Source organism: Melanotaenia boesemani, chromosome 20 (genome assembly GCF_017639745.1).
Source record: "Melanotaenia boesemani isolate fMelBoe1 chromosome 20, fMelBoe1.pri, whole genome shotgun sequence".
In the NCBI taxonomy this organism is placed as follows: Eukaryota; Metazoa; Chordata; class Actinopteri; order Atheriniformes; family Melanotaeniidae; genus Melanotaenia; species Melanotaenia boesemani.
In genome coordinates, this window is record NC_055701.1 from 15,955,081 (window position 1) to 15,970,437 (window position 15,357).

At 39.9% G+C, this 15,357-nt stretch overlaps 1 protein-coding gene and 1 long non-coding RNA gene across 10 annotated transcripts in view; one reads left to right on the forward strand and one right to left on the reverse strand.

Moving 5' to 3' along the window:
• Nucleotides 1-496: 496 nt before the first annotated feature.
• LOC121631057 lies at nucleotides 497-7,653 on the forward strand. The gene is made up of 2 exons (XR_006008658.1): nucleotides 497-744; nucleotides 7,327-7,653. It is a non-coding gene; the product is annotated as an uncharacterized LOC121631057 (long non-coding RNA).
• Nucleotides 7,654-8,208: 555 nt separating this feature from the next.
• meis2a (Meis homeobox 2a) overlaps nucleotides 8,209-15,357 on the reverse strand; it is a 76,218-nt gene continuing 69,069 nt past the window's right edge. For 2 of the 9 annotated variants that reach the window (XM_041971696.1, XM_041971697.1), the window contains exons 11-13: nucleotides 13,799-13,909; nucleotides 13,179-13,270; nucleotides 9,943-10,082 (exon numbers count right to left, since the gene is read on the reverse strand). In XM_041971696.1, coding sequence (XP_041827630.1) covers nucleotides 13,212-13,270; nucleotides 13,799-13,909 — 170 coding nt within the window. In that variant the 3' untranslated portion in view covers nucleotides 9,943-10,082; nucleotides 13,179-13,211. Of the gene's footprint in view, nucleotides 10,083-13,178; nucleotides 13,373-13,798; nucleotides 13,910-15,357 lie in introns of all 9 variants that reach the window. The other 7 variants (XM_041971698.1, XM_041971699.1, XM_041971690.1 and 4 more) reach the window with 5 other exon arrangements.

Consider the following 15,357-nt stretch of genomic DNA (forward strand, 5'->3'; position numbering starts at 1 on the left):
GCCTGTTGAGTTGTCACAAGCTTGTCATTATGAAATAAGTGCACTAAGGAGGAGGTGGGGCTACTGAACATGGGTGATGGCAGCCATTATGGGATGCATAGACCACACACTCTGATTGGCTCTGAGAGCAGAGCTTAAATTCAGAGTCACTAATCCAGATGATAACTGTGGGCCTGGTTCTGTGTACTGTGCCAACCCTGCTCTCATTCAGAAACACCCTCACATTTGTTCAAACAAGTCTTCTGATCATTTATCATGCTGTAATAAATCCTGGCTTGAAACCCTAATGCACAGATGAGACGACTGTACAACAGCTTCTCCATTATGTACAGACTCGGCTTAATTTTGGAAAAATTTAAAAGAACAGATGTGATTGGGTATTTTATTGACTTGTTGCCATTGGCAACATAATATTTTTGTACTGGGATATTGTGAATCTTGCGGGTGGAAGCAGTCGTTTTGCCAGTCTTGAAAAAACAAGCAACAGAGAGGGAGAAGAAGAAACTGACTGGACTTTACTTTTGTGGGTGTGTGTGTCTTGTCTGTGTGTGTGTTTGATGCTTTCTGAGTATTTCTGTGCACCTGAGCAATTAACTTTTTGGATGAAAGCTTTGTGCCAGCTCCTGCGCTCCTGAGAAATGTGGGCCATTTGTCATTTTTACAACTCATTTTCACACCAAAACACTCCGCTATGGTACTGGATACATCCTTGCTGCTGCCATGTCCTTGACTTCTTGGTGACAGGTAAATATACACTTCCATCCAAACACATGTCTCACATAGTCTACATGTGACTTATGGGAGGTCAGCATGCGAGGGATCGATGCTGCAGTTCATTTTTACAGGCCTGATGATGTCATGCTGCTCTGTGCTGGTTATGGCCCCACAAACCTGTTGCTACAAGAAAGCAGCAACTGTTAAACACAGAGTTAGTGACAAAATAGATGAGGCAAGATGTGTGCTGGAGTGAGTTTTACACACACTTTGAGAGACACTTGAATAGACTGAATTTTGGCCTACTGTAACTTCAGCACATCACTGCTGACAACATCCCAAACCTGCAGAGATCATCATCAGGTCACACAAGAGGGAAGAATGAATGGGGTGATGTGATGTTGTCATTCAAATGCAATGGATCACTTGAACTCCATTGCGTGCTTGTAATGACCCTGTGTAGGGACCTGTGATGTGGTTTTCCCATTGGGTTTGAGAGAAATTCTATGCCTGGCTATTCAGGTACACAATAAAGTGCTTTTCACTTTCTGAGGACTTCCTGTCTCCAGTGGCATTCTCCATTAACTCCTCACAGACGGACAGAAGCCTTTCTATTGGCCCAGGCGCTGTTTATCGCAGCAGTAATTCCCCCCAGGTATGGCTACCTGGCCCTTAGATAAGATAGGAAGTCGGCTGCCTGTCATTATTGGCAGATGAAGGCTATCTGAATATTGACAATGGTTTACACTCCTTGTTGAGAAACAAAGTTCGACTTGTGAGACAGTTGCACACTGGGCTTTTTATTGTGTAGAGAGATAGAAGGAGATATGAAAACCCTGGTTCCCAGTGGTCACACACCCAAATAGCCTTATGTCACAGTTTGCACCCCTCCCCTTCCCTTTTGCCTCCCCCTCCTGCTCCCCTTCAGTTGGCTACTATTTATTCTCACCAGCTGTAGTGACGTGCTAAAAAAGTTCTTGACACCAGCTATTGCTTTTCATCACTGAAGCTTCCGACTGCTAACAGGGACCGAGCTGGGTTTTCCTGCCCCTCTCTCTTGTAAACTGGTGAAACAATCCAAAATTTATCAGAGAGAGATGTCACACATTGAATCTTTCTTAAACATCTTCAGATCATCCGACGTTGATTTGGGATTCTGGGATATCAAACCGTAACGGGAGGGAAAAAAAAGGGTGATAAATAAATAGCTTCGGTATGGTTTTAAAAAAACAAACAAACAAAAAAAGCATAGAAATTTTCCTTTTTGGAAACGCGTAATTCATTTTTACAAAATTAGGCCACGTGGGTCGGTAACAAAAATACATAAACGGAACAAGCTGTTTTCTTCTTTTCTTCTATTAATAGAAACTGATATCCCTGCCGGCTGTTATTTAAAATGGGATTTAAAAAAAAATCATCGAAAATATTGAAGCGGTTCCATTTTAGGGAAATGTCGGACACGTTTTCTCAATCTAAAGAATGAACAGCTGTTTCTTTCCTTAGTGAAATGAAAATAATAATAACAAACGCGTTCAGTTTAACTTCAAACGAAAATTGGAGACCATTATCTAATTAATTGAATGGGAATGTAAGACAGATATTTTAATGTCAGTCTATGAAATAATCAAATGTGATTATTACTATTACTATTATTATTATTATTATTATTATTATTATTAAAATCACATTTAGCAAATTTTCTTGATTTTCTATTTATTATTATTATTATCCTTTCATCGTAACGTTTAAAGCAGCTGAGTCACCTCTGTCCCTTCTTGAAATGCAAGTGTTTAACTCCAATTACAACTGTCTCCCTCTCCTCTTTTTTCTTACCTTCCCTTGTCCTCTCTCTCTCTTTCTTTCTTTCCCTTTCTTCTTCTTCGTCTTCTCCTTTTTTTTTCGTATGCCATTACACTGTTTTGAAAAATAAGGAGAGGTTTTAACTGCCATCCGAGACGTTAATGGTTACCGGTACTATACTTTCAGTCATAAGCTTCAAGTGGGCCGTGATTAATGATGGCAGTGTTGGGGTCCTTCAGGCCTCCGGCTGGATGACTTGAGTCTTGATGCCCTGCATGCTCAGAGCTCCTCCTTTTTCTTCTTCTTTTTTAAAGCATCAACACAGAGAGAGATTCAGACTCACACCGCGCCTGCTTGCAGAGATGTTGCAGCGCTTATTATTAATTGTTCTTTTTCTTGGTGTGTCACTCGCACACACAGTCAGGACGGAGGGAATCCGGCAACAAGTCCCCAGGTGCAAAGCATGATATTGACCCTCCAATCCATCTTTATCGATTTTACCATCAACGTGACCTCCTAATACATGCATAAGAAGCTTTATACTTGTAAGTAAATATGTAATAAGGGTCTCTGGAGGTCACATTTACTGTAGCAGGTCAGTGTTGTTTCACAGGTAAAAATGGTGAACAAGATGTGAATATTTTGCTTGAGCTAATAAAAAAATATATTTACAATAATAATGAATGACATATCTGACTACAGAGCTGATCACACTAGTCAAAATCTGCTGGGCAATGAGAGTAAAAGCTTCCCCGGAGCTGGTGTCAAAACAAAAAAAGACAGACAAGCCTCTTCCTCCCTTTCTTCTCTTTCCACAAACAAATGTACTCTGGCCTCCAGAAGGGGTCGCCATCATGTAATAACAGTGAGCCCAAGGGTGTGGTGGCGGGTGGGGGGGGGGGGGGGGGGGGGGGGGGTCTCCAGCGTGCTCTCTCTCGCTTCACCAACATCTACATTATAGGAGTTATTAATGAATGGCTTTGAAACGCGCATCGTGCCTTTTAGAAATGAGCACATTAATCAATAGCCCGGAGAATTTTCATATTTTAGGAAACTCACTGTATGAGTGCGTCCATGTCTCTCCTTCTGCCTCTCTCTCTCTTTCTCCCTCTCTCTCTTTCTCTCTCAGTCCTCTTCTGTTATTTACAGTTCTTGTGAAATGTCTCACTTTGCTGCCCTCGGCTACCCGCAAGATATGTCTAGGCTTTTTTTTTTTCTTTCTTTATTTATTTTAATCTCTCAAATAACCAGAGGAAATTATTATTATTAATAATAATAATAATAATAATAATAATAAAAATCAACTCAGGATAATAACCAATAAATGAAGGAAATCGATATTTTCGCCGCTCACAGTGAGGGTCTCCGTCTCATAATGGAATAACGGCGGATTTATTAGTGAATCTTAAGGGTTCTCCAGCCATAAAGCGCGATTATTGCACCGGAAAAAGCGGTCAAATGTTGACAACCTTGAGGCCATTGTAACACAGCGCTAGAAAAGGCAATTTAATGATGGAAATGAAGGGGCCTGAGGCTCGCCTAATTAAATCTTAACTGATTGAAATAAAGGTTTGAGTACCTCAAGGCTTGACTAAACTCCGGCTATTTCCCTTTTTATTGCGCTTTATTTATTCCGCCCTCTTTTCTGTATCTACAGCAGCTATAGAACTGGCCACTGCAATTTCCAGCTTCTGCTAATTCCAACACCCCGTAGCTATGTTATTTGACTAAATATAATTTTTATATCATTAGGAATTATTTTTGTGGCGTGAGAGCCTGGAAGGGAGGGGTCATGGGGGGTGACAGTCACTCATTTTTAAGAGGACAAGCATCACCGAAGTGTAAAAAAAAGCTTTATATTAGAGGCCGAACACAGACCTTCCTTAATATCAATGAAAAATTTGTTTATATCTATTTATTTATTTGACAAAATAATAATAATTCACATTTTCATTGATTTTTTTAAGTGGTTTTCAGTAAAAATTGCATTTTAAATATATTGTCCGATACAATATTTAATGTTGAAATTAAATCCCAAGCAAAAGAATGCGTTTGTTAAAGGCCATGGAAGAGTCAGCAATGAGACTATAGGCGCGCTTCTCTCTCCATTGTCTAAGGAAATACTATCATAAATGATAAATAGATAATGGAGCTGTCTCTTCCACACGCGTTCATCAGCGGTAAATGGGAGCTGGCGCAGAGCACCACGGAGAATTAAGGCGAGAGAGTTTGCAACATTCCTGCAGGGGATAAGTTGTTGACAATTAAAGAACACACACACGAAGGGAGCGAGGCAGAGAGAGCCTGGGGAAGGAAAGGGAGGTCAGAAATACTTTTACTCGCCGCCTTTGTGTGTTATTTTGTTTATTTATGTGATTTTTTCTTTTGTGTGTGTGTGTGTGTGCGTGTCTTTGATTTTTAAGACGCTGCATCAGGTGGTGCTACTATTTGAATGTTTTTTTCTTATTCTGTTTTTTCTTTTCCGCTATCAAGAATCAAACAAATATGTCATAGAAAGGTACCCCCATATGAAATGGTTAATGGTCGCATAATTTAATGTCTTGCTCGTTAAAATCTAGCAAGATGTGAATTTATGTGCCAGATTTATTAACCGTTTAGGGTATTTTCCAAGAAGGGTAACTATTTCTTAATGCATAAAGAAAAAATACACAAACACACACATATATATGTATATATATATATATATATATATATATATAAACATTCCAGGAAAAATCAAATTCATAAAGCCGAAGCAGTGTAAAATAATCCTGATAAAGTTTTGCTTCACATTATTGTCTGTGCCTGTTTGGATCAACCCTGCCTCCTATTAAAAAAAGAGTGAGAGAAAAAACACAATCCCTTCTTCCAGAAAGCCTTTTCGGTGGTGCTATAATAAACCATTTTCCCTGGGCTTTATTGATCAGTCACTCTGAGCTAATGTAATTATCCTCATCAATAGGGGGACTGCAGGGAGAATCATTATGCAGTTGACATTGATAAATGATCAGCCAAATGCGGCCCTTTTCTCCCAGGGACCCCCGCCTCTGACCCGCTCACACAGGCCTACATAACGTAGTCATAGAAACACCTTATGGCAAGAGGAGCGAAAACTGCTGAAATGTTTAAAAAAGAAAGGAGGGCAACATACACACACACACACACTGGCTGCATACACAAAACCTACAAACTGTCCCCCTGAGCAAGCCATTTTGGGGAGAACCAGCTGCACAGCGAAGGACACTCAGCCCTTGCGTGCGCGTTCTTTTTTATGACCAGCATCCAAATCAGCACTTTGAAAAAAGAAAAAAAAAAAAAACGCCAAAACTTTTGTGTTCTCCCTTCGCTGTCTGCAGATGCACGTGCGTATCTAATATATATATAGGCTATATATATATTCGTCATAAACTTGACTTTATGCTCTGCAAAGGGGGGGAAAGAAGAGAGACCCAATAACACAAGCGTTATTAACATTTTGCCTCTGTTAAACAGACACACACGTTTTATGTTTCTAGCGGGCAAACTGTGTGCGGACTTTTAATATTGTTGTACGGGAGAAGAGTGTCTTCCTGAGGTACGGGCTGCATTGTGCAGCGGAGCAGAGGGAATATATTCCTTATTTTATTCCTGCAGCAGCAGCCCGGACTGGCTTTGACAGGGAGGAGATGAAGGGGAGGAGTTGTTTAGCTCGGCTGGATCATCCATCATCCCTGTCACACCGAATCGGCAAAAGGAAAGCAGCAGAGGCAATCTACCTTCTGTCTCATCGGGGAGGAGGTGGGGAGGGAGAGAGGGAGGGAGGAGGGGGGTAAAAGAAAGAAAGAAAAAAAAACTATTAATATTAAAATCCTCTCCATCCACAGTAATCCTCGCGTTTTCTCTCTTTTTCATCTGATAATCTCCGCACAAAACGACGGGCTTCTTCCTTCCGTTTTACTTAGTGAATGAAAGACCAGAAGAAAAACAAGAGTCTTTTACGTTTTAAATAGTCAAGAGAAAAAGATACACGGTTAACTAAACTCCGGTGTAAAATGAAGAAGAAAATTTTACAACAGCTTGGTTATAAGGCCCAACATCCCTCTGTGTATATGGAAAATATTAAAGATACCTGTTCAGGTATTACAACATGCATTTTAAAACAGTCGTTCGCAGTCAACCTGGGTAACATAAAAAACAACAAAAAACAAACACTAAAGGATGTTGAACAAGCTGACCGCATAAAGGCTGAAACCATCTATTTTTAAATGAACACTGAGGTTATTTTTAGATTGTAAACAGGCGGAGATTAGTGGACGTATTTCTTGTAAAATCGTTAGTAAAAAAACCCTTTGTACAAAGAATAATGCACAAAAACACGCGAATAAAACTATAACTCCTTCATACCAAACCTTTTGTTTTAAAATAAATAAATAATATCAGTTGAGGATTGTTAGAAAAAAAATGGCAAATGTATAAATGTTATAGAATTAGAGTTTTTTTTAAACAAAACACACATTAAAATAATAAAAAAAAGATAAAATCTGAAAAAAAATACAGGATTTAGTAAGTATTTAAAAAGATTAATTTTATTATTATTATTATTATTATTGTTATTATTATTATTATTATTATTATTATTATTATTAATTTGATCATTTATACAAAGATGGAGGTCAGTGATTAATTTTGTGAATAAACACATAAGTAATAAAAGAAAAAAGAGGGAGTAAATATTCGAAGATTAAATTTAATCCAACAAAACAGAAGTTTAAACTTCTCTGCGAAGGACGAAACATTTTTCAGCCAGAGTGATGCCGTCATTTGTGGTTTTAGGCTATGACTTGGATGGCCGCGGGCAAACACAGAAAGAAGAGAGATGGAGAAAAGAGGAGATGGCCTATCAAAGCCCATCTGTGGAGTCCCCGCGTGACAGTTCTGGATCAGGCCGACAGGCGGCGCTGCAAAACGGCAGAAAGGAGCTAAGCACACGTAGAGAGGCCCCATCCATGGCTCAGTTATTCTGAGAGCAAATACTTGTTCTGCTGTTTGAATGATCAGTGGGAGCTGTGATGAACGAATTCTTATAAACATTTTGCAAATCTTATTAGAGAAACTTCAGACGTAATAAACAAAAATGTTGTTTGAGGGACATCTTTCTTTTTTTTAAAAAAAACGTGATGTTTGATTAAAATTTGTAAGTCTTAAAAAATTACTTTCGGTTTGTTCATTCTGGTATGATGTATTTGCCACATTCAGCCATTATGTATCCTAATATTATATGTGATAGTTTATCTTTTTGTCTAAAACTAAAATGGCTCTGAGGCAAATTTTCTGTGTAATTTGCACCCTTAATTTGCATTAGACAATTATTTATCATTGGATGGGTACATTTGAGTGGCTAAATCAATTGCCATGAGATGTATTTCTACAATTTGTTATTGTCATTTTAAGAGGGCACTCCAAGCTTAAATGGTCAATCTCTTTAAAAAAGAAAGAAAAATTGTTAAATAAATAAATTAAAATAAAAGCTATCGCAAACAGAGTGCAGGAAGAAAGAACTCATGTATTTTTATGGTCATGTGCAAAAATAAATTTAACATGCAACAATATACCCAAACAATATTTAACCAATATTATGAGTTTGGTTTAAATGGGGGGGAAAAGAATTATGACTTTGTATGTAACACAGTTAATCACACAAAAATCTAACAAAAATCAAAAATGAAATATTTATTACAGCATTTGTGACTGAACACCTTTTAAACATTACGTCACAGTCCTCTTACAAGTATTTAATGTATTTTTGACAAAGCTTAAGGGAGACGGCATCTTATCATCTAGTGAGGAACACGTGCTGAAAAAGGAAGGAATTCATGGACATACAATATCAATGCCACAGCAGATCTGAAACTAGCAAAAACATTCTTTTTCAATTGAGGTAAACACATAGAATATCTAACATGAAACAATTAATAGACTGAACTCTGTACGAAGTTTGTTACAATATTCTCTCAGCTTTTTTTCTCCCAAAAGCATTGAGTTCATAATTTAAGTTGTTTTTGTTTTTTTTTTGCTTTTCTTTTTTTTTCCTGGTTTAGGCCTTTTTTTTTTTTTTTTTTTTTTTTTTTTTTTGGTGCATCAACCATCAAATGCTTCTCCAGTGCCACAGAATCAACGTTTGTATCAGTACTGTCCTTATGGCAAGTGTGTTGATCCGCAGATAAAGAAGCGCTGCAGGATGTTGCTTTTCCACAATTAAGCTTCCTTCGATAGGCTCTTGCCAATGAGAGTCCAGGGTACAAAAAAAAAAAAAAAAAAAAAAAAAAGTATAAAACCAACACAATCCAGTGCTTGGGCAATTCAAACAAGGAACTTTTTTTTCTCCTTTTAAACCTACAGGGCAAACATTCATTCATGAACCAAAAAAAAAAAAAAAAAAAAAGAACAGGAGGGGCATGATAAATGTTCAAACTGAATCTTCTGGAGAGATCCGGTGTCATTTAGCAGCCTTTTCCCATCATGCCCTGTTCTTACGGGGGGACAGGGCCTGATTGCCGTCTGTGGTTTGAAGCCTTTTTGAGATGTTCCATCTTCTTATTGTTTTGTTTGTTTTTTTTTTTCTTTATTTATTTTTTTTCTTTATAGTGCTGTGCTGTGAGACAGTTTCTCCTCCAGGAAGGAGCACACACAGTGTGAGAAAAAAAGGTTTACCTTTAAATCTAAAACTAGCTCAGGAAACATAAACCATGTGATCAACAAAAAATGCACAAGTTTTAACTTATTCATCTATACTTTTTATACTACAGTAGTTATAACTCTTGGAGTCTTTCTGTTGTTTCTTTTTTTTAATCTTCCAGAGTGATATTATTTTAGAAGAGTGTGTCACATGAAAGTGTACTGAACATGTTCATGATGGTGTGTAGGTGCGCAAAAAGTCTTTTATTGAAAGTGTGCGGCTGTCCATTCTTTGCACACGTGTATGTCAAAGCATCCTCTGTTGATCTTTACCAAAAGCCCAAGACTTTACAAAGTGTTCTTGTCAGCTTGGTCCTCCGTTTTGATGAACGTAACAAAATTGACAAGTTAAAAAAAAAAAAAAAGAAAGTATCACAGCTCATCTGGAATTCTGTATTTTTAGTGTCAAATTCTGGTCAAAAGGGTTTGTTTTTATTCTTAAAAATAGTCTCAAAATAGGAGGGCTGCTTTTTTCTTTTTCATTTTATTAACTTTTTTTTTTCTTTTTTTCTTTTTTTGTAATAGCTGCTGTTGTCTTGGTAGCAAAGTTCCCTTATACTATTGGGCATGGATGTCCAAGCCTTGTCCTCCAGTACTGGGGTCAATGGGAGTGAGCAAAGGGGGTCTCTGTGCAGACATGGTCATTCCTGGGTGCGACGAGGGTCCTCCGTGCATCAGCATGGCGTGGTGAGGATGGTGGTGATGATCGGGTAGGTACGTGTGAAGATGGGGCCCATGTCGGAGTTGAGAGGGGTGAGAAGTCATCGGATGAGGATTGGCGTAAGTGGGTGGGGCCATGCTCATGCCCACAGGACTGCTCTGAGGTACATACTCCCCTGGCATGCCTGGCAGACCTAAGAGAAAGACAGAGCGAGAGAGATGTATTCATGTAGTCAATAAAATGTCTCTGGCTGCAGCTTTGACATGCTCCTTCTCCATTAACAAGCCTTAATTCAATTTAAACTCAACTTCACCAACAAAGAGCTTAGCAGATTTTATGACATTGTGTGTGTGACTACAGAGCTTTTAGCTTCTGCAAGTAAGAGAGACATTATTGCAGTGGGCTATTTTAGGCTATGGTGAGTGGTTTACAATGCCCAATAGCGTTGTGGTCAGGTCTCAGGTTGGAAAATGATCCTCAGTCATCCACAGACACTGTAGTCCTGGAGGATGTGAGGAAAACCAAGCAGGCATATTGATGTGGAGAAGTGCTAATACTTTTACAAGTGGAACAGTCAATTCCCCAGCTGAATTTAGTGACAAACTGAACAGGCATTCTCTCGCGGGGATGTGCCTCTGTGAACATATTTGATTTAGAATCCCTTTAAGAAGTTGTTAAATAATTGAGGACTCTGTTAGTTGTATCAGCAAGATGGTGAACATTAAAGGCTCGTTTCCACCCCTGAATGAGAGCATTTTAAGCTTACTCTTAGATGCATAGAGTGTGGTTTTTGGAAGAGGAGTAGGAAACAGCAGCAAGATGGAGTAGCAGAGATAAAAAGAAGTAGAGAGAAAAAATAAAGGAAAGGAGGTGGGGTATGGTGATGTTTCTTAAGATGGACTCCACTTCATATGTGTGGAGACCCCAGCATGCTAGCATCTCTCATGCTGTGACAGCACCCAGGACACAGAGCTGCCTCAGCAGTGCCACTGTTTGGCTTTTCACATGACTGTTTGTTGTAATCAGAAAGAAAAGAATATGATGTGGTGGGGGGTTGTTTCTGGAGCCTGGGACTGGAGTATAGGAACATGGCTGGTTTAGAGGCCTGGACCTTGGGGAGAGACAAGTGAGCAGGAGGTCCCGATGGAGCCAGGGGGCCTGGGTCTGGGATTGGGTCTGGGTTGGCCTGCTTTGTAATGTGAACCCCAGGGGGATTAGAAGCTGTAATAGGAGGTGGAGAGGTCGCTGTAAGGTCGGTAGGCATGCTCACTCTCTGCATTCCTCCACCTTGGTACACTGCAATTAAGAAATTACACTGGAGGGCCTTGGTGAGGCGAAGAGGAGGAGGGCAGAAAGGAGAGAGGGACAGCAAAGGCCAAGATTAATGACCAGTGTCACTAGTCGAAAGCTGTGCCATTTTCTAATACTCCCTCTCTACGTCAGTTCATTTGAAATGCAAGTGTTTGTCAGAGCAGGTCTCTTAAAACCTCACTACTGGGGTCATAAAATAAATAAATCATTCAGGGTGTTAGGGTATGATGGGTGCCCTCGCCTCCATATAACCTGGAGCAGCTCCTTTTAAAAGGCCCACCAGATGCTTTTGACACTGTAAGCTGGTAATCTCTGGTCTTGTAAGCAGCAGTCATTTCATTAAGTAGATCTAAGAGCCTCCTCCCTCTCTTCTTTATTAACAAGAGTGGTAAAACCATCTGAAGACAATAACTGAGGACAGACTGGGTCTCTCTCCTGCCATCTCTGCATGCCTGCCTCCCTAGCTGGTTGTGCATTTTTGTTATGGCACAGTAGTCTTGCTCAATGGCCATAATTAAGTACCAAATATACCATATTGTGAGGCTGTGTAATCAAATCAAGAGAGGATAATATTCCTCTGTATTAAGCTATTAATGTAATTGGTCATGAAGCATAAAGTATGTTACATAATTAAATAGTCTCAAAATTATATAGCCCTATATTAAGAATTAGCCAACCTGAGCAAATGTTGTCTTTGTGTGGCTGTTTTAGGGAACATTGCTTCCTGATTTTCTTTTTTTTCTGCTGCCATTAGCAGAGACAGGAGGGGATGAGAGCAAATGTGCAGGAGACGAAAAGAAAGGACTAGAGAAGTGAAATGATCTCTATCAGAAGAATTGCCATATTGACCCTTTAGAAAATTCAGTCTCCATTTACATATAAAGGCTTCTTTTAATCAAGGTAAGTGTTATTATATTGTGCGTCATTGAGCAAGGGAGTTTAGGTTTTAAATAAAATCTCCTCTGCCCTGCTGCCTTTAGGATGTGATATGTCTTGATTTTTCAAATGTCAGCACTGTGGCTGAATGGCCGGCTTAATCAGACTGCTGCCATTTAGCTGTATAGGTGGTTGTGTGTGGGTATGTGCATGTGAGAGGCAGCAAAACTGTGGCACAGAGACACTTTATCTGTATGTGTGAAAGAGGTCCAGCATGCATGCCTGTGTCTACAAGCTTATAAATTTATCTCAGAGTCTCTTGTCTGTTTGTCCCAGGTCAGGCTTGTCACTGGCCCCCACCCGCCTTTAAATTGTCTCCCTCCAGTACAAAATAATCAAAACACACGGGCCCCCCACACACTCATTCCTCCCAATTCGCATCTCAAACCAAACCCCCAGTGAAGGATCGGCCATGTCACCCACGGCCCGTATATCTAGCTCAGGGACCGTAATGTACTGCGGTGTTCCCGTCTTTGCATATAAGATAATTTGGGCATCAATCCTTCCCCAGACAGATTTATGTCACTCGGAGGACAGTTTCACTTCTCCTTCTTTATCGCTTCACTGGAGCCTGCTTAATTTCCCCCCTGTCAGCCCCTTCCCCAGGAGATGTTATTTTTTCCCTAAATGTCCAACATTTGCATTGGCTGTCCAAGATGGGGAGAGCGATGGCGCTGTTGTGATAAATAAATTTGTGCTTGCCATGCCAGGTTGTTTCTTCTCCCCCTCTGTGTTCTGTTGTTACTGTTGTCTGGCGCCACAAGTCGGGTCCTCTCTGTCCCAGGATGGTTCCCCTTTTTCTCAAGTCTCCAATTCATCCTTGGCTCTCCCACCTCTTCCCTTAAAGCATCTTGCTAAAACAACCCTGCAGGCTAGCTAAGAATTGTTGCTGGGGGTTAGAGCTTGCCATTAAATTATGGCCAGGGTAAGAAAAGATTGTACTACTGCAGTGTGAAAAGGAATTGAGGAGGAAAATAGTAAACACCTCATCCCCAATGTAAAAAAAAAAAAAAAAAAAACAAGGAAAGAACCCAGTACTTACTTCCCCCTTTTTCTTTGCGATACAAGATGAAGGTTACATGTAGTGCCATTGCCCATCCATGCCCATATTCATCCCCATTCCACTCATAGGCCCTAAACAAAGGAGATAAATGCCAGAAAAGAGCAGGTCAGCAGAAGTTAGAATTACAGCAAAGTTGGACAAGACCCACTGACAGAGAAGATGAAGTCTGTTAGCTTTAGATGGAAAATGACGATGGAAGAGAGAGAGGAAGACAAACAGAATTGGCTAAGAATTTTTATTTGCAATGCATCCCACAAATCCCACTGTTATGATCATTTCTGAATAGTTTATCCAGATGCGTTAGATTATGAAAAAAAAAAAAAAGCGGCGGGGTGGGGGTGGGGTGGGGGGGTGGGGTAAACTGTGAGGGGATTTTTAAGGAGAAGTGTTATTCTGGTTGGGCTGCACTGTTAAGTCTAGGTTTATGTGGTTGCTCCATGCTCCAACTGCTCCATGCTGAGGTGACTTAATCTCATGCTACAGACAAGAGGATCACTGCTGATTAGCTCTGTGATAACCAGGGGCAAATCTGGTGACTGGTAAAGCAAGCATGATGAAGGGAAGAGGGATGAAGGAGGAGAGGAGGTGGTTGGACTTACCAGCTGGTCGGATCCCCATGTGCTGCTGACCATCCAGCACGAAGCTGCCCATTGGCTGGCCCTCTGGACTGTATGCTGCTCCTTGGCTCACTGAAGGATCAAGAAGAAAACCTGATTGTAGTCAAAACGTGGACATGAAAAAGGGAGTGGGGAGGGGGAGAAGAAGAGAGAACACACCAGACAATCAGCAATTGTCCCAGCTCCAGCCCAAACATACTGTAAGACATTGTGCTCATGTTTGTGGACCGCAATGACTGACGCGTGGCATGCAAACACGCATACAGTAGGTCCTTATGCATGCAAGCACACACACACTTGTGCGTACACGAAGCCTGTGTCATTCAAAACCACGCTCACAGGAGATGCATTGTCCTCTAACTGCAGAAGAAAGCATGCAATTTGACAGGATAAGAAGAATTTTTGCCATAGCAGGCAAATCATCCAGAGTAATTTCTCAGGTAAGGAGCCATAAACCGTATGTAATATACAGCTCTTCTCTTAAAGGAAGAAAACATACCATTAAAAAACGACGATAATCTCTAAATTGCCAAATAATTTCTTATTAAGAATTATTTATTTGATTATCTGCCCCGACACACAAGACAGCAATCAGTTTGCTTAGTTGCATATGTTTTTTCTTTTTATCAGCATTAACAAACTAATGCTAATTGGAGCCTGTCGAAAGCAGTGCATTCTAGGAATACAACAGTATTATCTTGGATAATCTGTAATTCATGAAGATTAGGGGGATGTCATGCTAGGTTTCTACACATTGCAGACTGACACACATTAGATGTTTGTTGTCAAATATTCCACACAAAATGTGCAAGAACTACAGAGAGTCGCCCACATTTGTTAGTGCATCTCCTGTTAATCATGGCTCGTGTTTCTTTGAACGATATCCTCGACAAGCTTGCAAATCAACAAAAACAGCTTTTCCCTCCCTGAGACAAATTACTTGGCTTCGTTTTGGCAATGCCGTAATAGTTGAAGCTTAGGGTGACTAAATCATTCCACAAGATCACAGACTGGCTTTTTACTACCCAGTATGTACTTTTCTTATAAAAAAAAATATGGAAGATAATAGGGACATAAGATTTTATGTAATCAATTAATCATAATAAACTCATTCTCCCTCATAAGCTTTGTATTCACGGCTGAAATTGGTTTCAATTTAGACAAAAAATTGATTGAACAGCCTTTCTTGATACTTGAAATTTGCAGAATGCCTATTCCAGATCAAAATTCAGAGTGATTCCTTATGGAACTGAATAGAAATGCAGCAGAAAATGTGGGGACAATGCCCTCTTTAGCCCTAGACTGGACAAATCATTGAAAACAAAACAGAATTAAAAAGGAGATAACTCATAAAATGCTGTTAGCATTTCTGGTACTCCTCTTGTGTCCAATTAGTAATTCACAGAGAGAGTGCTAAGATACCTCTTTCCCCACTTAGACTGGGAAATCTCCAATTAAAGTCAATCAGCAAACGTCTTGCAACACTGCCGAACATATCTCACTGAGAAAATGGTAAAGGGAATGAATGGCAGGAGAGGAAA